At 35.9% G+C, this 26,225-nt stretch overlaps 1 protein-coding gene across 7 annotated transcripts in view; it reads left to right on the top strand.

Annotated features, from left to right (window-relative positions):
• PRPF40A (pre-mRNA processing factor 40 homolog A) overlaps positions 1-26,225 on the top strand; it is a 59,421-nt gene that overhangs the window by 1,476 nt on the left and 31,720 nt on the right. For 6 of the 7 annotated variants that reach the window (XM_049097120.1, XM_025468989.3, XM_025468990.3 and 3 more), the window contains 4 exons: positions 132-263; positions 11,820-11,900; positions 13,259-13,289; positions 15,947-15,963. In XM_049097120.1, the coding sequence (XP_048953077.1) occupies positions 132-263; positions 11,820-11,900; positions 13,259-13,289; positions 15,947-15,963 (261 nt within the window). Of the gene's footprint in view, positions 1-131; positions 264-11,819; positions 11,901-13,258; positions 13,290-15,946; positions 15,964-19,726; positions 19,746-26,225 lie in introns of those variants that run through there. The other variant, XM_025468999.3, reaches the window with a different exon arrangement.

Genomic DNA, 26,225 nt, shown 5'->3' with positions numbered 1-26,225 from the left:
GGCAACCCGGTGATGGGGTCCCAGTTGGCCTGACGCTGAGCCACTCTGTGCGCGTAGCCGGCTTGTGCGATCAGTTTTTTGAGAAGCGTTCATCGTCCCTTGCTCGCTCTCACGTGTCCCTTGTTTTCCAGATGGGCCACCCTGGCATGCATTATGCCCCGATGGGCATGCACCCCATGGGCCAGAGAGCCAACATGCCTCCTGTACCTCACGGAATGATGCCGCAAATGATGCCCCCTATGGGAGGGCCGCCAATGGGACAAGTAAGGATGCTCCTGTTTCGTTTTGTCTTCGGTTATCGTTGTGTCAAGATTTTCAAAACCTGGGTCAATACTTGCAGTTATTTAAGGATTAGTCTATGCCAAAATAATATTGTCGAATAAGTCAAATGCTAAGTCTAATCAAATTTTGAAAGTAAGGAAAAAGCCTTCTGTTTTAAAGATTTATTTTCTACCACAGCAGAACTAAGAGTTCTCTTTTTAAGTAGCTGTTTATGTAGTCTTTTTAGCGTCATGACTTTATTTTTCCGAGTATGTCAATTGAAGTTAAATGTTTGAAGAGTGATTATTATTTTATAGGTCAACGTATTTTATGTCTATGGACCACGTAGATGCATAGAATCTAAAAATAGCAATTGCTTAGGCCTTTACCTTAGAGTAAAGTTTATTCCTGAAATAATTTCCTCGTGTGTGTGTGTGTGTGTGTGTGTGTGCGCGCGCGTGCGCGCGCACTCGGTGGGGGTAGAGCAGGGAGGTTCTACTCTGATTTGATTCTTCATAGGATAGTGCCATATAGGGGGTTCATTTTCCACTTACACTGTTTGGTTTTTGTTTTGTTTTAAATGCTCATTGCTTCTGCACTCCTGCTTTTGAGCTGTCCCTTTCATCTCCAGCATAAATGTAAATGGACATTTTGTGGGAGTGATTTGGAACAAAAGGTTTCAATGCTGACTCAGTGAATTCAGTAGAACTGAGTTCCTAGAGAAGCATCCAAGAAAGGTAACAGGTTCAGTTACCATGAATAATTTCATGCTCCCTGTCAGGTTCTGTAATACATAGACTCTTTCTTTGGTGGCTGAGTTCTTTCCATTTGAGTATCTCAATAAATCATCAAAAATTTAGGCTAGTAAAATATTTTGGAAAGCCAGTCAATTAGGTATGGTCTTTCTGCTAATTAATACTGTTTGTGTTGATAATCAGTTAAGCCTTGATATTTTAAGTTATTGGTGAAATTGTGGTGGAGAAAGGAGCTTACTTTGTGTCTTTTCTCTTTTAACCTTAGGAGTAGAAGGGCTTAATGTCAAGTGATTTTCTTCTTTTTAATTTGAAATATAGCCCTTAATTTTGATAAAAATCTATATTCAAAGACACCAGGCCCAAAAGATTCTGCCTGTAGGAGTTGAGTGTTTTTTTTTTTTTTTTTTTTAATAATAAAAGAACCATTTATTCTGTTGTTCTGGAATAACACAAGTTTTAAAACTCCCTTAGATGATGGAGAAACAACTCTGATTCCTCTTCTGTTTCTTTCCATCTCTAAGCAGCAAGGAGCTCTTCTGGTTTTCTTAGTAGAGCTGCTCTAACTAGATAATGAGCTTTAAAAAATATTTATTCTTTAAATGCTCTGGTTCTTATTTAAAATTAGTTTCTTTCCACAGAAAGATAAAATAAAACAATTTGCTACTGCCAGATGCTTCTCTCTTTTCTGGGGCCTTCTGTTTCCATTGGGCCAATCAAGGTAAGTTTTGCAAGGGATTGACCTGCTTACCCTTGCTGTAATGGTGCTATTGCACTACCAAACCAAGACACCAGCTAGTCATTTCTAGTACAATGCAGATTTTATTTATTTTTTTTAAGTACTTTTGTGTATTTCATTGGCATAAGCTGGTCACAGTTTGTTTTATGGCCCTTTCTCTTTAGCTGTATTAGTGATCATCTTCCTAGTAAGGTTACTTGATATTTGGTACACATCCATTCAAATACTCTTAATTTTACCTTGAGATTTTCTTCTTTTTTTTCTAGACCAGTGTATGCCATGTACCTTTAAGTATACCTATTTAGATGTTTAAAAGTCTCTCTCTCCCTGTCAGCTCCTGTTAGGAGAATGAATGAACGACTTAAGGGTCCAGCTCTTAGGGTCCCAAGAGAATCCCCACTGTTTTTCCTTAAAATTATATACTTCTTTTGTCTTCTTAATCTCTTAACTTAAATGGGGCCCAAATCTTGGTAAAAGTAATTCTTTATTTGAGCTTTCGTAACAGACTGGGAGGGCATGGATAATTTAAATACTCAAGTAATCTAGAATTCTAATTTAAAGCTCTGTAAATAACTACCTTAAAAATAAAAGTTGACAGCACAGTGGATCTTTTTCACGACTACTCACTCAGAGGTGTTAATGGTCAGAAGTTCATGAGAGACAGCAGGGTGCCTGTGAATGACACAGTTCAGTGCAGGGACACAAAGTTGGTAGGGTTCTGCTGTTCAATTTTAAAAAGTTAAAAAGTCAGTTTACAAATTTTTTAGAGTTTGGTCCTGAGGGTGATGGAACCTTCATGTATGTTGCCTACTTCACATTACTATCTCATTCTGGGACCAGCCGAAAATGAAAATTGGTGCTAGTCTTACTCGCTAAGTGCTTCTGGTGTTTGGAATGTTATATGGGCACAACAGGAAATTTTAAAACTTGTTTGTAAAATAATATGCAGACTGGACAGAATTAACAACCTTTAGGAGCCAGAAGTCATAATTTTTCAAATGAAAAAGTTATTTAGGTTAAAAGAGTACTAGGTTTTCTGAAGGTTTTTTTTTTTTTTGTACTTATTCAGGAGATTGACTACAGTGCCCTTTATAGAATTCAGGTTGAATCTGTTACTACTGAAAAAGAGATTTCATCTCAATTATCTATAACATAGGTTACATTTGCTTCTTACTGTACGTTAACTTCATATGGGAAAGTTGTCCTGGTTTTACAGGATTATACACTCTTATAGTTGGAAGGGACTGTGAAAGTTGCATGGACTTTAATATGGAAATTAAATAATGCTTTATCACTGGTTAAAAAAACCGTTAGTAATATTTTCCCTACTTGGTGGGAATACTCAAAAATTTGCAGTAGAGATTTGCCTTAAGATGTGATTGTATGTGAGGCCATTTTCCACTTATATGGTCAGTAATGTTTTTCTTTTAAAATGTTCTCACCTCTTACAAATTTTTGTTGTACTTTCTACACAAAGGACATGCAAGTCCTACCTTTATCACAGGTGATTTTGCCCTCACTAAAATCCTAAGAAAGTCCTCCTAGTTGGCTCTTTGTTTTTTTCATTTTTAATTTTTCTTTTAATGAGAAAAGTGGAGTAAAAGCCGTAAGGTCTCTTTCAGCTCTAACAACCTATGCTTCAATTCAGGTCATTTGATGAGAAGAGTAGGTGATATGTATGAGATTTTATGGGTTGATATGTACATAAAAACAAAATTCTTTAGTAATGCCTCCCTAATTCTAATTATTCAGTACTCTTTTTGCCTTTGTTCAGTAAGTTTGTAAATGAATGCTTTTCACAAATGAGTTTGATTTTCTTGTTCTTACATTGAGTAAGGCAGGCTTTAACAGATCTTGAGTCTATTCCTGCTGCCATCTGGACCCAAGTAGTATATACTGCCATGCCCAGGATACTCTTGACAAGTTTTGAGCTGGTTTTCTTGCTTCAGGCCTCCCCCCTCAGATTCTTTTAGAGTTCAGCATGTTGTCTCCTTGCCCAAGAGCCTCCAGTGCTTTTCTGTACCTATGGTCTAATGTCTAAATTCCACACTTTATAACTTTCAAGAATCTCCCAGGTCCAACTTAGTGCATGAGTCTGAGCTGCATGCCTTCTCGCTCCCTAATTTGAACCCAGGCTGTTTTCTCTATCTTGAGTGATTGTATCAGTTCATGACTGAACTCATGCTGTTCGTGTCCTCCTGTCCACAGCTCACTGCCACCATGAACTTTCCTTTACTTACCTAAGTTCTACCATTTCAAGTTTTGCCTTCCTCCGGAGATCCTCAGCAATAACTTTGCCCAACATACACTTTCCCTTCAAATTATTAAAATAAAATCCTATGTAATTTGCCTGTAACTCTGTTGCACTTATTTGGGATTTATTTTTGTTTTATGGTGTATTTGCTCTTTCCAGCATGTAATAGACTGTAAGCTCTTAGAGGGCAGGGCCTATGTTTTGTACTTTTTAAGAAGTCCACAGGTGCTGAGCACAGTTCTCAGCACAGCATGGATGCTCAGTAAAATACTTGTTGAATGAATGAAACAAAAACATATTCTTTCCCACATTATAGGCCATGAAGATAGATGTTACATGTGACTATTTTCAGTGGTTACTTGTGACTTTACACTGTTACAACTTAATTCTTATTTTTAGTGTTTGTCTCTCTAGTTTTTTCATTTGATAAAAATGGAAGATAAAATAATATTTTTTGGTGAATAAAGCAAAAGTACGTATTTCCATTTATTTTTAAATAATAGACAACTATGTTTCTATCTGTTTGATTTTAGTGATGGTCTTTTTTAAAGAAGTTTTACCACAAAGTTTTGCATACCCTCAGGGAAAATGATGATTTGGAATATAGGCCTTCCAGAGAAATCCAAAGTGTTGGTATCTTAGATTTATCTGACTGATTTTGACCAGTTAATTTGTTCCTGTTACTTTTAAGTGACCTTTATTTTGGGCATTTACAGAATCCATGCCATTGAATTGGGCATTAGTAAGTGACAAAAAGGCTTTTTTCCCATTAGGTTATTTGTTCATAATCTTGAATCTCAAAAAAAAAAAAAAAAAAAAAAAAAATCTTGAATCTCAGTAACTTTCTGTGTGCATTTATGTTACCCAGGCAAGTATTTTTTAAAAAATAGATCGACCCAGACCTAGGTGCTTGTATAACTTCTCGGCTGTGTATATAGTTAGATGTTGATAGATTTACTAATGATACTATTTTTTTTTTTAGGTAGCATTTCAGTTACATATGAACTCATCTATTTAAAAACTTTAGCTAGAGTAATGTTTCTGAGTATGGAGAGTATTTGGAGAGATGTTAGAAGACAATGTAAGTGTGGAAGAATGGAGTGTACTCCTCTCCTTTGAGATTCACAGGACACAGTGTTTCCTAAAGCTGCTGGGAAGTCTTGCAGAAGCCTTTTAAAACTATTTTTCTCAGTGTTTCTTGATTGTGGGGCTTTTTTTAGCCATCTTCCCCTCCTCCACTTCCCCAGGCTCCCCTTCCCCCCCCCCCCCTCCCCCCCGTTACATGTTTATTTTGCTTTGTCTAGCACATTGCATGGAATTAATGTCGCATGGAATTACCATTTTGTGAGAAATATTGTATTGAAGCTGTTTTTCAATTTAGTCTGGTCTTTAGGAGGAAGAGGCAACATCGAAATTAGTATTAACAGGTATGATGAAGCATTTAAAGAGTGCAGTGAATGTATTCATTAAGTAACAGGATTAAAAAGGAAAGAGAACAAATCTCAACAGCTTAACAGGTTGATTTTTAATTGGGTTTGTTAGAAATGTTGATGATGTGACTTAAAATCCTCATAAAACTGAATCAGTAGCTAGTAAAGGTACCTGAGTATATCCCATAGCTCTCTACTGGGGTATTTGTTTTTTAACTAGAGATGATAAGGCTAAGTTGCAATGATTTTTGGAGTGAGTAGATTACTGTCTTGTCTAGAAGTTGTTGGTCTTTCATTCTTACTTTTTCTATACCTTCATATTACTTTTAGTCGGTAGGCATTTAAGTCTCTTGGCTGTGGTGTTAAGATGAAAAACGGGGATCCCTGGGGTGGCTCAGCGGTTAAGCGCCTGCCTTCAGCCCAGGGCGTGATGCTGGAGTCCCTGGATCAAGTCCCACATCGGGCTCCCTGCAGGGAGCTGCTTTTCCCTTTGCCTGTGTCTCTGCCTCTCTCTCTGTCACTCATGAATAAATAAATAAAATCTTAAAAAAAAGAGAAAAATGTATATATCTTACACTGATACGTACCTTATTCCCTCCTATGCCTGGTATTCCCTCACGTGCCTGGCTGAACTTTACTTTTTTTTATCTTGTAACTGCTGTGATTTGGCTGTCATGATATTTGTAGACATTTGGAAGTTTTATGGAGATGAATCTTTTATATTTCTTTTCTTTCTCTAGAAGTAATTAGACATTCCTCTTATTAAAGAAAAGTTAATTGTAGTACTGGTAGTACTAAAGATAATGGTGTTTTGCATAATGGGCTTTAAGGAAAAACTGCTTCTAATTGCTTCTTTTTTACTTGATACCGTGTACTTAAAGTGGAAATCTGAGTCTTTTCCAGATCTGAGTGATGCTGGTAGCTATATGTTTTGAAGGACTAAACATGTCAGCAAGAGAGGACTGTTCTGAGTTGAAATATAGTTTGCTTTATCTACAGCTTTGATTTTTTTTTTCCCCCCTTAAAACTTGTTTATCTTAGACTTACAAAGTTCTCACTACAATACAAATATAATTTTACTCATTAGGACCTGATCTTCTGTTTGGGTTAAGACTTTATCTTTTGATTAATGAATGAGCATTAAGTTTCTGTCCAAAAACATGGGCTTTGGTATAGTTTCCTTGGCCATGTGCTACAAGACAATGGTTATTCCTCGGAAAGGTGATTTTTCAGTAATTTCAAGGTTATTACATATTTATTAGGATATATTAAATACAATAGAAAATTTTTTCGTCTATGTGGAAACAAGAACTGGTCATAAAATTGTCTCTTCGAAGCATTTGAGTTTCTGCTACGTCCATGTATCTGTCCTGTACCCTGGTAATATGTACATAAATGAGACATGCTCCTTGTTCTAAAGGTTCCTGATAGTGAGAAGAAACTAAAAAGCTGAGTTTCATATAAACAACATATAATGATTTAAATAGATCTAAAACTGAATCTAGCTTAAAGGACTCGGAGTAGGGGATATTGACAGTCTTATGTCCCTCCATACTTGTGTCCTAGAGGGCTTACATTCAAAAGAAGGCTTAGACGACTCTTTAGAGGAAGTTTTAAAGTCTAATTCTGTGTGACTTGAGACATCACTGTTTGTATATATATCCCTAATACGTTGAGTTTTTTCTTTTTTCTTTTTTTTAATTTATTTATGATAGTCACACACAGAGAGAGAGAGAGGCAGAGACACAGGCAGAGGGAGAAGCAGGGTCCATGCACCGGGAGCCCGATGTGGGATTCGATCCCGGGTCTCCAGGATCGCGCCCTGGGCCAAAGGCAGGCGCCAAACCGCTGTGCCACCCAGGGATCCCTACGTTGAGTTTTTTAAAAATTAAAATTAATTTATTAAAATGATAGTTTTTATTTATATTTAAGTTTTTGAGTCTGTTTCTCTTTATATTTTCTTCCTCATTTAAAAAATTGGGGGTTTACTAAGAGGCAATGGGCTAAGTATCATTAATAATTTAAACTATTAACTTGTTCTTTTGCATATAGTTTTTTTTTTTTATGGTTTCAGGAAATATGATTGTAATACTTAATCTGTGTTAGAAGGAATTATTGCTATCACTGTCTTTGTATGTAACTTTGAGAAGTTGATATACCTTAACTGAATTTGATCCTTCTGAGTCTGAAGAGGGTTGGCATTCATTCATAAGGTAAGTTAGTGATGTAAAAGTGGTTTTTAAATACTAGACTTAATAGCTTCTGTGTATTTGTGGAATTTGACTTAAACATATTAAAAGGAACCAAGTTAGGCAAGAATCCGACTTTTTAGATAATTTGCAACTTAAGATTTGCAGAAAGAATGGTTTTTAAAAATCAACCAAATTTAAAAGTTCATATTTAAACACAAGATGCTTAGTTTGTGTGATTTCTTTCCAGCAGGAAAAACTTCAGGAAATAATTATGAAGAAAAGAACTTTTGAAGTGTGAAAGATTTTCACTGTGTGAAGATTTTCACTTTTGTTTTGATACCGTGAAAGAATTAGGCTAATTTAGTTTTATGTTTTTTACAATATAATGTGTTGTAGAATTAACAATTGCTTTTATTACTTTACCTTTAGTTTTAAAAATAATGAAAAGTGAAGCAGGCTTGTCTTATCTAACGTTAGGAACTTTCTAAATTGAGATACTAAGAATGAGCCAACTGTGCAGTGCTTTCTAGTTTCTACTTGTTTTTTATCGATACCTGTATTTCTTCTGAAGGCATCTTGATAATTGAGCTTAATATCATTAAAAGAACAGAAGTACACATTGAAAAATTTTTAGGTAGTACACATATACAAATGGTTGGCCATTTAGGAATGAAATTTACCAAACGGTATAGCTGAATTTTTTTTTTTTTTTTTTGGTTTTAAAAACTGCCAAAGTGTCTGTAAAATTCAAATATATTGTATTTTAGACAGTTTAGCTTTTGTCTTACATGTGTTTTTATCTTTCCCATTTTCTCCTGTTTCCTAAAAATTTGTAACAATATATTTGCCAGAGTAGCTTAAATGGAAATTTCTAAAGCTCTACATGGCTTTGATTTTATAGTGTGCTTCTCATTAAGCTTATATGGATTAACACTTTGTAGCTTTAAGAGTGATGTGGCAATTGGAATTTATAGTGGCATCATTGTAGCAACTATGTTAAGAATTTGTTCCTTTAACTATTTGGAACCAAGGACTCATTTTCATTGAACTTATGATGTCATCAGTGATAAGACACTCCATTATATTGTGTGCCCTTAGTGAGAAGAAAAAAAACCTAATGAGAAGTCTAAAATACTCTGCAGATAAAACTGGGAGACCAAGGGTCTATTCCCTTCAACGTGAAGCAAGAAGTAAACCTACCATGCTGGGAGGGATGACAAAATAACTTTTGAATGCCTCAACTTTGATTATTGGGCAGAGGAAGGGGAAAGTCACTTCTGCGGATTTGAACACAGATCTCGTTAGCTTGCCACCTGGATTAGTTTGTTATTAAAATAATAATGGAAAACTTAGGAACTTTCAATGGTTTCATATTGATGGTGCTGTCAAGTGACTGGCCTAAATCAACACAGCATCCTTGTTGAATTCAGATTGGTTGAAACCTATATCCCCATATTATATTTATCCTAGAATTAATTAAAAAAAGGAAATTATAACATTTCCACAAAGTAGATTCTTCAGGCTTTGAGAAACACGTTTTTTGGTGATGCTCAGACCTCTGGAAGAGCTCTTAATTTGTCGATTCTTACAATAACTTCTCATGAAAATATAGCATTTTCCATATTTATGTTTTTGTTCTTTGGTTTCATACCCCTCAGAATTTATAGAGATATTTAGGGAGAACTTAAATTTTTGTTTAACACGATATCTCATTCACGTATTTCCATAAATGTAAAACTCTATTTTGAAATAGAGAATGCCAACCTCAGAATTTGGGGAGTTAAAGGTGCAAAGACCCCCAGACCCAGGTTTTATATCTGGGGAAGACTTTATGCCACAGTGTTTCATTGTCCTGGTATTTGGACACACTTCAGTCTTGACAAGTGTGGTCCCTTTGGGGTTAGTCCTCAGACTGGATGAAGAGAAGCACTGGTGGGACTCCCTCAAAACTGGAGTTTGGCGAGTGTGTTCCAGAGCATTGTCTCCTCTGCTTCAATTTTTGCTACAAAATCAACATTGACTCTTCATCATCTTTTTATTTGAAACCTATAAAAGTCTATTTGCAAAAAACTTAGGTGTTCTTAGTTAAAAATTAAGTGACTCTGGTAGCAGAAAGTGATAAAACAGCTGTTTTGTTTTTTTTTTAAAAAACAGCAACAACAACAAAAATCCCCGGTGCCCTAAATCTCATTCTATGACCAGTTCCACAATTTTTAGGCTAAAGGCAGATTTTTGAGATGTTTTAAAATTTGAAATGTGGGAAGAACAATTGAGAGAATTCTATCAAACTCTGCTCTTTAATGATTTTTAAAGGTTGTTTGCTTTAAATGTCACTGGCCTGTTCTGGTCAATTCTTACTATGTTGTAAGGGGTTGTGGTTTTGGTTTTGGGTTTTGTCCGTTGTTTTTTAAGTGGGATTTGATCACTGTCTTACGAAGTTTCATGTAATTTCAACTTGAAATTACATTTTATACTGCTATTATGTGGGAATATTGTTGCGTGATGGAGATTTTACCCCCGCTTTTCTTATGTTTTTATTTATTCTGAGAAAATGCTTTTTTCTCAAGTTTTCAAAGTTCAGTTTTCCAATTTAGCTTAGAATTCTAGTTGATGGATATGTTACCAGCTTTGAATTTTATATATAGGCCATTTTAAATACGAGGCTGTTTCTTTCTGTTGCTCACCATGCCTCCCCAGAAGTCAGTTATGTAGTACTTAAAGAATTCATACCTGTGGGGTGCTTGGGTGCTTGGTCGGTTAAATGTCTGCCTTGAGCTCAGGTCAATCCCAGGGTCCTGGGATCGAGCCCCACATTGGGCTGGCTCCCTGATCGGTGGAGAGCCTATTCTCTCTTTCTCTGCTGCTCTCCTTGCTTATCCAAGTGCTTTCTCTCTGATAAATAAAATCTTAAAGAATTCACACCTACTTTGCTGTAAGCCTAAAGTGAAATTAGTTGTGAGGGTGTATCTGTTGGGAGTAGGGAGAAGAGGGGACAAGCCTAGTTCTCATTTGATTGCTGTTTTTCCCCTTACTATATCAATTCTCTAATTCTTTTAGTCAGGGTGGTGGAGACTTGTGTTTCTGTTTTCAAATTCTGTATCTTTTTTTTTCAACTGCTGTTTCACCATATATTCCAATAGTCAAACGTTTCCTGTCAAGTTCTTGTTTCATGATGTTTAAGCAATTTATTAAATATTTTAAGGAACAAAATAAACCTTTGTATTTTAATCTGTTAATAAAGTGCTACTTTATTTTAATGGTGCTTTACCCTGGTTTTGTTTCGTGAGTGGACTTTCCCAAATAGTAAAATTCACTGTGCCAAGTGTTCTCATCTGTGTTTAGTGGGCTTTGTATGTTCCTTTTGACCAGTATGCTTCTCAGTTGTTTCTAGTTCTCCAATTTTCATTTAATTTGAAACTGCTTGAATACCTGGTTACCTTATTCCATTACCTATGATTATTGTATACAAGTTTTATTTCCTTTCATGTTTTTCTTAGATTTGCTCATATTAAAATCAAAAGTATAATGTGGGATTGTACTAATAGGGATGAATATTAGGTCAAAATCCTATATTAATCTTCATGATTTCTATTTATACTTAGTGAAAATTCATTCATAGATTTAGATGGCAGTCATTGGGAGACTAATATTTTCTTCAGATATTCACATATGTGCTTTATTAAGTTTTTCTTTCCACGAGAGGACATAGGTGATGTGTCTGAAGTTTGTTTTTTACATATTTTTTATGGTTGTTGAATTTTAAGCACTTTTGATCAAATTTGAATTTTTTAAAGAGCCAGATTGCTATGAAATTTGTTTAATACAGATATAGTCAGTGGTGAGAACTACAAAAAATTTTTGTCTTGCTCCAAAGAAGGAAGAAAAAAAAACATGAGTGATGTTAAAATTAAAAGATTAATATTGTCAAATTCACATTGGAAATAACATAGTAAGTGTAAACCTAACTTTTAAGTTTGTTAAAATAATTTTAACTCTACACATACATTAAATATTAGCTCATTGATAAAATACTTCATTCATTCAACAAGCACTTACTAAGCATACTATTGATATTACATAGTTTTCACTGGGTTTAAATCGTGAGCTGTACATATTAGCTTTGATAGCCAGATAGATTAATAAAGTTCTATTTGGTTTTATTTAGTAACCTTTTTTTTACTTTCATTCTAGATGCCTGGAATGATGTCTTCAGTAATGCCTGGAATGATGATGTCTCATATGTCTCAGGCTTCCATGCAGCCTGCCTTACCGGTAATCTAGTAAAAATAATTATTTACTGTGATGTTTTGACTACTTTTATTTATGAAATACTATACTATCTATATATTTTCAGGCAATCCTGTTAGCTTTCTAAGTCTGTCTTGAGTACTGTATTACTGTATGTAATGCAAGGTGGAAATTACAGTGGTAATTCAACCCCTGAGCCACCCCGGTGCTCCAATTTAGCACAGTTCTTAATTGCTATATACTGATCTCTACTCCTATTGGAGGGTCTTCTTGTTCCTCTCCCTAATACACTTTATTCATTCCACCTCCATGTCTTAGCTCAAGCCATTTCCACATCCCCCCCCCCCCCCCCCGCTGCCCCCTGACGCCCTTTTAACCCAAACTAGATTTTAGTTATCCTTCAAGGTTCTTGAATGATAGGCATTCACATTTATTCGTATACTTATATACACATTCTTAATTGTTAATTCTATATTAAACAAGAGTAGAATACTAAGAAGTAATAATTTGTCAGCCAGAAGCATTTTATTGGTCTGGTAGTGTTCTAATCTTAAAGAGTAGACATTTGCTCTGCTGAGTGTTAATTAACGGATGTAATATGGTTTAGTACTAGATCCTAGATTTAGAAATCAAAGATTTTATTCTAAATTTACATTTCATGAGACTTGAGTGATGGCACATTGCTTACATAATCCTTCACAGTCTTATCACCCTTACTGGATTATACAGCAATATGTAAAGTATTATGATATTCATAATAGCATAACTTATTTATTACCTGATAACCTAGTGGTTGTAATGAGCATATTCCACTGGGGTGGTAAGTTTGCAATGTCTTACCCAAAACCTTTAGGCCAAATATATATTTCAAAATGTTTTAATGTTATAGAAGAATACTTTGTATATTCTGTATATCCTATAAAGATTTCCTTTGAGGTCTTGTATAGTGCCTTATAATTTCAAGCACAGTATTTCTGTAGCAGAGCTTAAGAATATTCTCTTTGGGATGGGATGAATAAAGAGCTCATGTCATTCATAGCAGATTTTGCCTCTGTAATGAGTGTTTGTATGAAAGTTGAAAAAACTTGGTTTTTAGAGCTTTTTCTGTATCAGAATTGTGGGTAAATGGTTGTGGATCTATATGTAACCGATAATCATATAAATAAAACACTTAAAAGTGCTTCAGTAGCCCCGGGTTATTGATGTTTTTCAATTTAAAATGAACTCAAGGAACTAAAACCACTGAAACTTACTGAGAAACTTTGAGTCAGTGGCTTGAGAATTATACATTAAAAAGGACTATACTTGTGCTTTTTGAGGAAGTTCTATAAAATACAGTTTAAACAAGGTGAATATTACTAATTACATTTTTTTTCTTACAGCCAGGAGTAAATAATATGGATGTAGCAGCAGGTATGTGCATTCATGGTGGTAAATATTAGACTTCATTTGGACAATAACTATTATACTGGTATAACAAGGAATAAAAACATGGTCACTTCTTGGGCTTTATGATTAGCTCCTGATTTTTTTTTTCTCTGTCCTTTTAAGTAATGAGAAATAGGGATAGTATTCATAATTGAATCCATAAAGAATTACCATAATTTTAGATCAGGAGTTCTGGGACCACATTTGGTCTACAGTTATACTTTAGCCCATACAATGTTTTAAATTTAATAATTAGTTGCTGACATTTAAAGTCTTGGGCCATATGTAACAATTAGATTTATTTTTTTACACAAAGATTGAATTTATCTTGAAAAACTGGATTATCTGAATATTTATTGTTTGTAATGGTGCTTATCAGCATAGTAGGTAGAGAATATTTGAATGAATACTTATGGTTGAGGGCAGCTAAGTGTCTCAGTGGTTGGGTGTCTGCCTTTGGCTCAGGTCATGATCCTGGGATTGAGTCCTGCATCAGGCCCCTCACAGGGAGCCTGCCTCTGTCTCTCCCTGTCTTTCATGAATAAGTAAATAAAATCTTTAAAAAAAAGAAGAAGAAAAAAATTCTGATTGAGTCCATTATTTGTACTCAGACATTGTGGAATTGGATATTAACTCCTTATTTTGGATATGGAGCATGTACTCTCATTAGCTTTCTGGACTATTTCATAGTCTATTCTGTTACCTGCTTGTCCTTATAGTCATTGGAATTTGAAAGCCTTGTGATTATTATTTTTTTTTATCAACCAATTATCAGTAACTGTTTTGACTTGTGTACCTTTTATACATATTAGTAATGCCTCAGTTTTCCATGAGTAAAGAATGTTCCAGATAAATTGGTATTGCAGATGCTGAATTTTATTCCATGGTTATGCCAAATTGTTTTTGTTTTGGTTTGTTTTGGTTTTTAGGGCAAGGGAAAGGGGCCAGAGGGATAGGGAGAAAGAGAATCTCAAGCAGGCTCCACGTCCAGGGTGGGGTCTTACAAAGGGCTTAATCTCACATCATGACCTGAGCCAAAATCAAGAGTCATTTAACTGAGCTACCTAGGCATGCCTGAAACTTTTTTTTTTTTGTTTTAAATGTGATTTGAAACATTTAGAATGCACCATGTGCTTTCCTACAGGTTTATATGAGTCATAATGGATCTTTTTAAGATGTTTCACAAATTTCTTTAAGCTGAAATGATGTTCTGAAATGCCTACTATAATATTTTGCGTATTTAGATATCTAGAGCTGATTATTACCCTAAATAATCCTGGAAAATTACCTAAAATTTTTTTTTGATTAAAGTATAATTGACATACAGTATCCCGTTACCTTCGGGTGTACAACATTGTGATTTGATATTTTTATACATTACAAAATGATCCCCACAATAAGTCTAGTTACCTGTCACCATCCAAAGTTATTACAAATTGTTAACTGTATTTGCTATGCCATACACTACATTGCTTTGACTTATTTTATAACTGGAAGTTTGTGTCTCTTAATCCTGTTTACCTATTTTGCCCTCCCCTCTTTGGTAACCAGTGTTTTGTTTCTTGTATCCTGAGTCAGAAACTGACTCATAAAATATCTTAATTACTTTTTAAATGCTTTGGTTCTACCAGTGATGTCCATAGTAGCTTCTTTGACTGTTCTCTGTTTTGTTACTTTATTCCCTCTTTACATATAGTTTTTGTTTTTTTTTTCTTTTTTTTTTTTTAAAGATTTATTTATTTATTTATTCATGATAGACACAGATTGAGAGAGGCAGAGACAGGAGGAGGGAGAAGCGGGCTCCATGCCGGGAGCCTGATGTGGGACTCGATCCCGGGACTCCAGGATCATGCCCTGGGCCAAAGGCAGGCGCCAAACCGCTGAGCCACCCAGGGATCCCCCTTGTTTTCTTTTTTATACAAAGCTTTAATTTACTAGTTTCTAAAGTTAATGCTTCTTCATTTGACCTTGGTGACTAATGAGCATTTCCCCTTATGTCTAAAGGGATATTGATAATAATTTAGGATAGTACTATCTAATAGACCTTTATGCAATGAAGAAAATGTTCTATAATCTATACTGTCCAATATAGTAGTCATTAGCCATATGTGATTACTGAGTACTTAAAATTGGCTAGTGCAAAGGAGGAACTGAAATTTTTAATTTAATCTTAATTAAAAATTTTAAGTTAAACAGCGATATGTGATAGCTAGGGGATATTGTATTGTACACCACAAGTCTGGACTTTATATAGTTGAAGGTGCTGTAAATCTAAAGCATAGAATCTGAGGCCTGTGGCATTATTATATTTCAGTAGTGTAGTAGAGAAAGGAATTAGTCAAGGTAGACACCTTAAAATAGCAAGCGGAGAAACAAAAGGCAAAGATTGTGAATATTTCTCTAACTCCAAGTGAGTTTGTAGGTTGAAAGCTCCAAGTGCCATTTAAGACTGAAAATGCTTTGCATGTAGATGTTTATTTTGTAAAAAAGAGAACATATACGTATTATGGGACAGTCTTAGGGTATTTGGTGTGACATGATAAGGAGGAAGAAATAGTATGAATAAATACTTTAAAAATGTTCACTCAAGGGAGAGCATGATTTATCACATTGTAAATATTGTTCCTTTTTTTATTTTTTAGGTACAGCATCTGGTGCAGTAAGTACCTCTGGAACATAATTTATTTCATTATACTTCTTTAGCCTACAACATTGATTCTTATTTCTGTTTTAAGGATCATCTGCTAACTTGAATCTTTTTCCTTTCTTTTCTATGCCAAAGGTTGAAAAATGGTTTGAATGATCTATCTTAAAATTTAATTTTTTTAAATTTAATTTTGATGGGATTTAATGAAAGAAAAAAGAATCCGATATAGGTCAGATTTTACAAAGATTTGAATTTCCCACTCTTAGTACAATTAGAAGGGAAACAGAACTTATAGGTATACAGTAATTAACCTGATAATTTTCACATAAGGTTTACATTAGAAGGTACTCCTATATAAAAATTTATGTAACTTTTATTACTGTAAACCTAATACAGACTTTCTAATACATAAAATTTAAAATACTTTTGTTTATACCTTCCCTAATGTCAGAAAGACATAGTATTCAAAATTGCTTTTCTTGTTGTTGTTCTTGGTGGTGGTAGTTGGTCCCCTCCCCCCTCAGGAAAGGAGAAATACACTGCTACACTGCATTTCTTTTTTTCCATACTTGAATTTTTAAGATAATAGTTATTTTTGCTAATGTTGCTGTGTAAGATGTTCATAATAGAACATCTAATAGAACATAATAGAACATATGTTTTTATGATGTTTGGGAAAATAAGCCTGATGAAAGCTTCACTTTAAAGATGGCTATTTACTTACTGATAATAGCCATGCCCTTTGGCCTCAGGGTTTTCTGTAATTTTTTAGTTTATTTTTTAATTTTTTAAAGATCAATGGAAAGAAGAGGGTTTTTTGTTTGCCTGCTTGCTTGTTTTGGGGGGAGCAAAGGGACAGAAAGAGAATCATTTTAAAGATTTTACTTATTTATTCATGAGAGACAGAGACAGAGAGAGTCCAAGACATACGCAGAAGGAGACGCAGACTCCCGGCGGGGAGCCCAATGCAGGACTCGATTTCAGGATCACGACCCAAGGCAAAGGCAGCCACTCAACTACTGAGCCACCCAGGTGTCCCACAGAGAGGGAATCTTAAGCAGACTGCACACTTAGCATGCAGCCAGTGCAGAGATTGATCTCACCACCATGAGATAGATCATGACCTGAGCTGAAGTCAGGAGTCAGTCACTAATGGACTGAGCCATCAGGCACCCTGGAAAGAAGAGTTTATATGTATAATCTCATTTAATCAAAATAATCCTGAGAGTTGGCTATTATCCCCATGTTATGGTTGAGGAAATGCCAAAAGCATTTGCATTGCATTGCAATTGCAATTTGCATTGCAAAAAGCAATTCTTTTGCAAAAAGAATTGATTATAAATGTGTTAATATTTTAAATATGAGGGGAAAGACTTTTAATTGTGAACTGTATTTAAATGTTTTAAAGTTTCTTATATCTTTTGCTTTAAAAGTTGAATGGTTTTAGGGACGCCTGGGTGGCTCAGTCTGTTGAGTGTCGGACTTTACTCAGGTCATAATCTCAGGGTAATGAGATCCAGCCCTGGGCTCTGTGCTAGGTGTGGAGTCTACTTGGGATTCTCCTTCTCCTCCTTTACCCCTCTCCTGCTCGCATGTGGGATCTCTGTCTTTCTCTTTAAATAAAATCTTTTTAAACAAAATGTTGAAGAATTATAAAATATCCATGTGGTGTTCTTCCATTACAAGTGCCTATTTATATTTTTCACTAGTGATAGCTCATGGTTTTTTGTTTGTTTATTTAAATAATGCAGGCTCATTTGGGGGATTAAGAAGCAGACATAAGTTAAAACGAAGAAAGTGAATTTCACCCTAAGTTTTTCCACCTCGAAGGGACCACCACCACCATTAGTGTTTTGGTTGTGTCAGTTGTCTATCAAACCTTTTTTCCTAAATTGAAATAATCTTTTTTTTTTTTTTTTTTTAAGATTTTATTTATTTGAGAGAGAGAAGGTGAGCACACACACTTGAGCAGGTGGGGAGATGCACAGAGAGAGAGGGATAAGCAGGCTCCTTGCTAAGTGGGGCTCCATCCCAGGACTCTGGGATCATGGACTGAGCCACCCAGGCACCCTGAAATAGCTTTTTTTTTTTTTTTTTTTTAAAGATTTTATTTATTTATTCATGATAGACACAGAGAGAGAGAGGCAGAGAAACAGGCAGAGGGAGAAGCAGGCTCCATGCACCGGGAGCCTGACGTGGGATTCGATCCTGGGTCTCCAGGATCGTGCCCTGGGCCAAAGGCAGGCGCCAAACCGCTGCGCCACCCAGGGATCCTGAAATAGCTTTTTAATCATACGTCAAATTCACACATATTCTGGCTTCTACTTCTGGATTTTCTTTTACATTTTCCAGAGATGGAAAATGTTTATTTTGTTTATTTTTCCTCCAGTATTGCACATTTTCTGATTAAAACAGCTTTAATAGTAATCTGGGCGGCTCAGTTAGGCAGCTAAATCTTGATTTCTTCTCAGATCATGATCTCAGGGTCCTGGAATCCAGCCCCCAAGTCGGACTCTGTGCTCAGCAAGGAGTCTGCTTGAGGGTTCTTTCTGCCCCTCCCCTGCATTTTCTCTCTCTCTCTCTCTCATATAAATGAATAAATCATTTTAAAAGTTTATTAAGACACTTCTTTGTTGTTTCTTCATTATTGCTTTAGCTATTTTTACATATTAGTGTATGAATTCCTGTATCCCCCTCCAAAAAAATCTGTAAATATATATATACCCACACACACTAACGACAAAATTGTGGTATTCTGGGATTATATTTAATTCGTTTCAATTTTGGAAGAATTCACATTTTCTACTCTTCTATTTTCCCATCTAAAAATACTGTGTATTTGAAAATTTCCTATTTGCTTTAATTCTTTTTAGATTTTGGGTACACAAATTTGAGTTATTTGAACTCTTCAGATCATGGTCATTGTCATTTGATCCTTGGAGGATTCCTCACATATTTTTCCACTTTATTCTTCATCTTCACTCCCCTCCCTATAACACCCTTCCTAACAGGTGCTCATTTGGTTATATGCCCAAAGATTTGCATATATTGGGAAAAGCTTACGGAATTTTTTTGTAGATGTTTTTGTGGTTTTTTTCTTCTCCTTTTTTCTTTTCTCTCTTTTTTTTTAAAGATTTATTTATTTAGGCACATCTTCGTTGTTTCTCTCTTCATTATTGCTTTAGCTATTTTCACATATTAGTGTATGAATTCCTGTATCCCCCTCCAAAAAAATGGCGGGAGCCTGATGCAGAACTTGATCCCGGGGCTCCAGGATCGCGCCCTGGGCCAAAGGCAGGCGCCAAACTGCTGAGCCACCTAGGGATCCCCCTCTTCTCCTTTTTTCTTTACATGTTTCATACTTGTTTCTTTGTTGAGGTATAATTAACATAACATTTTAGATTGTACAAAATTACTTGTTATCTATACACTGTGAAATGATCACAATTTAGTTAACATCTATTCATACATAGTTGCACATCTTTTTTTCGTGTGATAAAGACTTTTAAGATTTACTCCCCAAAACTTTGAAATATACAGCACAGTATTATTGTTATTACTATGCTATGTGTTATATCTCCATGAGTTAACTTATTTTATAACTGGTACTATGTACCTATTTACCCTCTTCACCCATTTCGAACCCTCACCCTCAATCTGTTCTTTGTATCTAAGTTTGGATTTTACATTGTTTTTAAGATTCCATATGTAAGGGAGGTCAAATGGTGCTTACCTTTCTCCATTTGACTTCACTTAACATAGTGCCTTCAAGGTCCATCTGTGTTTTGCAAATGGCAAGATTTTATTCTTTTTTTATAGCTGAATAGTATTCCTGTGTGTGTGTGTGTGTGTGTGTGTGTACACCTTTCCTATCTTGGCTTTTGTAAATAAGGCTGCTGTGAACTTGGGGGTATATGTGTCTGTTTATTTATTTATTTATTTATTTATTTATTTATTTTTATAAATTTATTTTTTATTGGTGTTCAGTTTGCCAACATATAGAGTAACACCCAGTGCTCATCCCGTCAAGTGCCACCTCAGTGCCCATCACCCAGTCACCCCCAACCCCCGCCCACCTCCCCTTCCACCACCCCTAGTTCCGTTTCCCAGAATTAGGAGTCTTTCATGTTGTCTCCCTTTCTGATATTTCCCACTCATTTTTTCTCCTTTCCCCTTTATTCCCTTTCACTGTTTTTTATATTCCCCAAATTACATGTGTCTTTTTAAGTTTTCATTTTCTTTGACTAAATACCCAGAAGTGGAATTGCTGGATTGTATGGTAGTTCTATTTCTAAATTTTTGAGGAGCCTTCATATTATTTTCCATAGTGGCTACACTAGTTACATTGCCATCAACAGTACATGTAGGTTTCCTTTTTCCCCACATTCTAACACCTATCTGTTGGCCATCTATATGTGTTTTCTGGGAAAATGTCTATTCGGATGCTTTGCTCGTTTTTTTATCAGATTATTTGGGGGGGCTTTTGCTGTTGCGTTGTATGAGCTCTTTATATATTTTGGATATTAACTCTATATACATGATTTTTTTTTAAATCTTTTTTTTTTTTAATTATTTATTTATTTATGATAGTCACAGAGAGAGAGAGAGAGGCAGAGACATAGGCAGAGGGAGAAGCAGGCTCCATGCACCGGGAGCCTGACGTGGGATTCGATCCCGGGTCTCCAGGATTGCGCCCTGGGCCAAAGGCAGGCGCTAAACTGCTGCGGCACCCAGGGTTCCCTCTATATACATGATTTGCAGATATTTTTCTTCCATTAAGCAGGTTGCTTTTTCATTTTGTTGATTATTGTTTTGTCAAAAGGTTTTTTTTTAAGACTTTATTTATCTTATTTTTTTAAAGATTTTATTTATTTATTCATGAGAGACACCGAGACAGAGAGGCAGAGACACAGGCAGAGGGAGAAGTAGGCTCCATGCAGGGAGCCTGACGTGGGACTCAATCCTGGGTCCCTAGGATCAGGCCCTTGGCTGTAGGCGGCACTAAACTGCTGAGCCACCGGGGCTGCCCAAGATTTTATTTATTTATTCATGAGAGAGACACACACAGAGAGAGAGAGGCAGAGACACAGGCAGAGGGAGAAGCAGGCTCCATGCAGGGAGCCCAATGTGGGACTTGATCCCGGGTCTCCAGGATCATGCCCTGGGCCGAAGGCAGGCGCTAAACCGCTGAGCCACCCAGGGATCCCGTGTCAAAAGGTTTTGTAGTTTGATGTGGTCCACTTGTTTTGTTTTGTTTTTGTTGCCTTTGCTGTTGGAATCAGATCGTAAAGATCATTGCCAAGACTAATTAATGGTCAAGCAGCTTTTACTGCTTATCTTTATTCCTGGGAGTTTTATGGTTTCAGGTCATGAATTCAAGCCTACATCCATTTTGGGTTAGTTTTTATGCATAATGAAGATAGTCTAGTTTCATTCTTCTGCATTTGGCTTCCTGCCTTTATATTCTTACCTCCTTTGTCATATATGAACCAACCATTTATGCATGAGTTTATTTCTAAGATCTTGATTGTTTTATTGATCTACATATATATATATGTATATATATATGTATTTTAAGATTTTATTTATTCATGAGCAGCAGAGAGAGAGAGAGAGAGGCAGGGACACAGGCAGAGGGAGAAGCAGGCTCCATGCAGGGACCCCGATGTGGGACTCGATCCTGGGTCCCTAGGATCACGTCCTGGGCCGAAGGCAGGCGCTAAACTGCTGAGCCAGCCAGGGAGCCCTGATCTACATATATCTAGGTTTATGCCAGTACTATACTATTTTGATTATAGTACCTTGGTAATATAATTTGAAAGCAAGGAGCATGATCCCTCCAGTTTTGTTCTTTAGATTGCTTTGGCTATTCAGTCTTTTTGCGGTTCCATCCAGATTTTGGGATTGTGTGTTCTGTTCCTTTGAAAAATGCCTTTGGGGCACATGGGTGGCTCAGTTAAGCATCTGCCTTTGGCTCAGGTCAGACATTGGACTCCCCAGAGGGAGCCTGTTCCTCCCTCTGCCTATGTCACTGCCTGTCTCTCTGGGTCTCTCATGAATAAATAACTAAAATCTTAAAAAAAAAAAAAAAAGTGCCTTTGGAATTTTGATAGGGATAACATTGAATGTATAGATTACTTTGGGTAGTATGGACATTTGAACAATATTAATTTTTTCGGTCCATGAATATAGAATGTCTCTCCATTTATTTATGTCTTTCATTTTTTTTTCATTTAGGATCATTTCATTTAGGAAACTATCCTAGTTTCCACTGTATAGTTCTTTTAACATCTTCGGTTACTTTTTTCCCTAGGTATTGTGTTATTTTTGGTACAATTGTAAATGGTATTTTTTTTTTCTTAATCAGTTTCGGGTTGTCCAAAAACATATTTTTGGTATTTTGACTGGAGTTGGATTGAATATGTAGTTTATGAGGGCATATTTATAATACTAAGCCTTATCAGTGAACATGGTAGTCAGTTTTTTCTATTAAAGACAAATTTTGTCTATTAAAGTCTAATTTTTCCTATTAGAGTCTTGTCCATTCCTCATTCTGTTAGTTTATACATACTGTATAAGACTTGGTGCTGTTTTGAATCTTATACTTTATGATCGTTTTTATATATGTTTTCCAGGAGGTTTGCTGAATTGTTGCTTTGGGGGTTCTTTGTATATTATATAATGAATTTTGACTTCTTTTTTCTTCTAATCTATATCTAATCTTTCAACTTTTTGTGTCAGTCAAAAAACCTCTAGTATTATGGTGAGCAGCAGCAGTGATAAGCTGGCATCTTTAACTTGTTTTCTCTCTTACAGAGCATATGAATTAAATTTCTCCATTTAATATATTTACTGTATCTTATTTTTTCTACTGTTGCCTTTTGATAAACCACCTTTATTTTATTTTATTTTTTTAAATTTTTATTTATTTATGATAGTCACAGAGAGAGAGAGAGAGAGAGAGAAAGAGGCAGAGACATAGGCAGAGGGAGAAGCAGGCTCCATGCACCGGGAGCCCGACGTGGGATTCGATCCTGGGTCTCCAGGATCACGCCCTGGGCCAAAGGCAGGCGCTAAACTGCTGCGCCACCCAGGGATCCCGATAAACCACCTTTATTAAATTGACATTTCTATTCCTGGTTTGCTGAGAAGAGGTCATTGTGAACTTTGTTTTATTTATTTATATATTTATTTACTTTTAGAGTGTAAGGGACACATACAACACTTCTGTTCCTAATTTGCTGAGAGAAGTCATTATGAACTTTATTTATTCATTCACTCATTTTTAAATTTATTTTTAGAATGTAATGTATGCATACAAGCCAGAGTGGAGGAGGAGGGTACTTTCAGGGGGCAGAGGGAGAGGAAGAGAGAAAAATCTTAAGCCCCATGCCCTGCATGAAGCCTGACTTGGGGCTCGATCTCAGGACCCTGAGATTGTGACCTCAGCTGAAATCAAGAGTCAGATAGTTTACCAACTGAGGGGCTCCATGAACTTGATTTTTAAAATTCTCCAATGCTTTTTTTCTTATCCAGAGATGGTCATTTGATATTTTTGTTATAGTCTGTTAAAAGTGCAAGAACACAGATACATTTTCTGATATCTCATCTTTGCATTACTAAGGTGAACCCTAGTTATTAAGTGTGTTAAGAGTGTATATGTCTACATATACGTGTATTTAATTCCTTTGTTATTTAAGTGGTTTTTCTGTGATTAGTAAGCTTTCTCTGTCTGGTCCTTAGAACAATTTGCATAGATGATGAATAATATTAGAACACAAACAAAAACTGTCTGAACCTAATAATACTTTTTGAGCATAGAGATTTTAGATAACTATGTCAATTTTGTTTAGTGGTTATTGAACTATTCCAATTTTATTGAACTATTCCCCCATTATTTATGTTTTGTTGAGGTTTAATAATGATTTAGCATAGAGTTAGAAATCCTATCATTGCCATTATTTATTCTGTCTTTTGGAGGGGGTAACCGTTCAGTTTATTTTTGCTATCTTTATTTACTTCTTGATAACTCTTGCCTTTTTTCCAGCTTCTTGAGTACTTAGCTCATGGCTGTTAGACCTTTTTTTTGGTACTGATTTAACTGTATTGCTTAAATTTTGACATAGAGGGTTTTCATTTCACTGAGTTCCCAATATTTTCTATTTTCCCTCATTTGATTTCTTTATTGAAAGGATATTGGGTGGTATGTTTTTCTTGGTTTCTAGATCTGGGATTTTTTTTTTAAGACTTATTTTTTTTGGTAAGATTTTGATTATTTGAGAGAGAGAGAAAGAGCAAGAACACAAGCTAGGAGCAGAGGGAGAAGTAGGATTCCTGCTGAATGAGCAGGGAGCCTGATGTGGGATTCTTATCTTAGAATCCTGGTATGGCCAGAACGAAGGCAGGCATTTAACTGACTGAGCCACCCAGGCGCCCTAAGACTGTTTTTTAGAGCAATTTTAGGGTAGCAGCAAAATTGAACACTGAGTAAGGAGTTTCTTAATATCTTCTCCCCTTATAGCCTCCCATATTAACATCTCCCACCAGGGTGTTGTATTTCTAATCAGTCAATGATCCTATACTGATGCTTTGTTACATCCTGTAGTCCAGTGTACATTAGACTTTATTCTCAGGGTTATGCATTCTATGAGTTTTAACAAATAATGACATGTATAGTCATGAGTGTGTACAAAATAATTTCACTACCCTAAAAATCCTCTTTGTTGCACCTGTTCAGCTCTCTCCCTACCTCCACCCCAAGCCAGCACTAATCTTCTTAGTGTCTGCATTGTTTTACCTTCTCCTGAGTATCACATAGTTAGAATTATACAGTATGTAGTTTCTATAGACTGGCTTTGTTCATTTAGTTGCATTATAGTTTCCTCCATTTTTCTCATGGCATAATAGCTTTTTTTTTTTGGTACTGAATAATACAGTAGTAATAATAATAGCAGACAGTTTCATTGTCTGAACTTGCCATGGTTTATCCGTTCACCTACTGAAAGACGTCTTAATTTTGCTTCCAGGTTTTGACCATGAATAAAACACTATTATAAACATCAGTGAGCAGATCTTTGTGTGGATATAAGTTTTGAACTCATTTGGATAAATAACCACTGAGCATGCTTGCTTGATCATATGGTATAAATGTATGCAGCTTTGTGACAAGTTGCAAGACTGTCTTCCAAAGTGGCTACCCATTTTGAATCCCCCCCCCCCCAGTAATAAAAGGCATTTAATTTTAATTTGCAGTTCTTTGGTGTCAATGTTAAGCATCTTAAGCGTCTTGTCATAGGCTTATTTACCACCTGTATGTCTTTTGGTAAGGTATCTGTTCAGATCTTTTGACCATTTCTTAGTTGGGTTGTTCATATTTTTTTTAGAGTGGGAGAGAAAGAGGTGAGAAGGGGAACAGAGAGATGGAGAGAGAATCTTAAGTAGACTCCACACCCACCACAGAGTCCAGTGCAAGGGTTGATCTCACAACACTGAGATCATGACCTGAGCCAAAATCAAGAGTCACGTAACCAGCTGAGCTGCACAGCTGTCCCTGGGTTGCGTATTCATTTTTTTTTTTCTTAATTTTTTTTAAAAGATTATTTATTTGAGAGAGAGTATGTGCAAGTGTGGGCATGGGGGAGAGGTAGAGACTCCTAAGCAAGCTCCTCACTGAGTGTAGAGCCCTACTTGGGGCTTGATCTCATGACCCATGCAATCATGAACTGAGCCCAAATTACATCTTGGACACAACCCACCGAGCCACTCAGGGGCCCCTGGGTTTTAAGTTTGTTTGTATATTTATTTATTTATTTATTTCAAGATTTACTTATTTATTCATGAGAGAGAGGCAGAGACATAGAGGGAGAAGCAGGCTCCCCTCAGGGAGACCAATGCAGAACTCGATTCTGGATCCTGGGTTCACACCCTGAGCCAAAGGCAGGTGCTAAACCTCTGAGCCACCTAGGCATCCCTGGGTTTTAAGTTCAACAAGGAGGTCTTTGTAATATTCTGGATAGTTTTTTTTTTTTTTTTTTTTTTTTTTATCTGATGTATCCTTTGCAGGTATTTTCTTCCAGTCTGTGGCTTGTCATTTCATTCTCTTTACTTTGCCTTTGGCAGAATAGAAATTTTTAAAGAAGTCCAGTTTGTCAGTTACTTCTTTCATGTATCCTGTCTTTGGATGACTTTTTTTTTTTTTTTTTAAGTATACTTTTTTTTTGCATATTATCAGAAAGCATGGGGGGGAGTGAAGCACAGCCTGTGGAATATTGTTT

This window comes from Canis lupus, chromosome 19, assembly GCF_003254725.2.
Source record: "Canis lupus dingo isolate Sandy chromosome 19, ASM325472v2, whole genome shotgun sequence".
Classification (NCBI taxonomy): Eukaryota; Metazoa; Chordata; class Mammalia; order Carnivora; family Canidae; genus Canis; species Canis lupus.
Note: the sequence above shows the minus strand (reverse complement) of the source record. Positions and strands in the feature narration are given on the sequence as shown.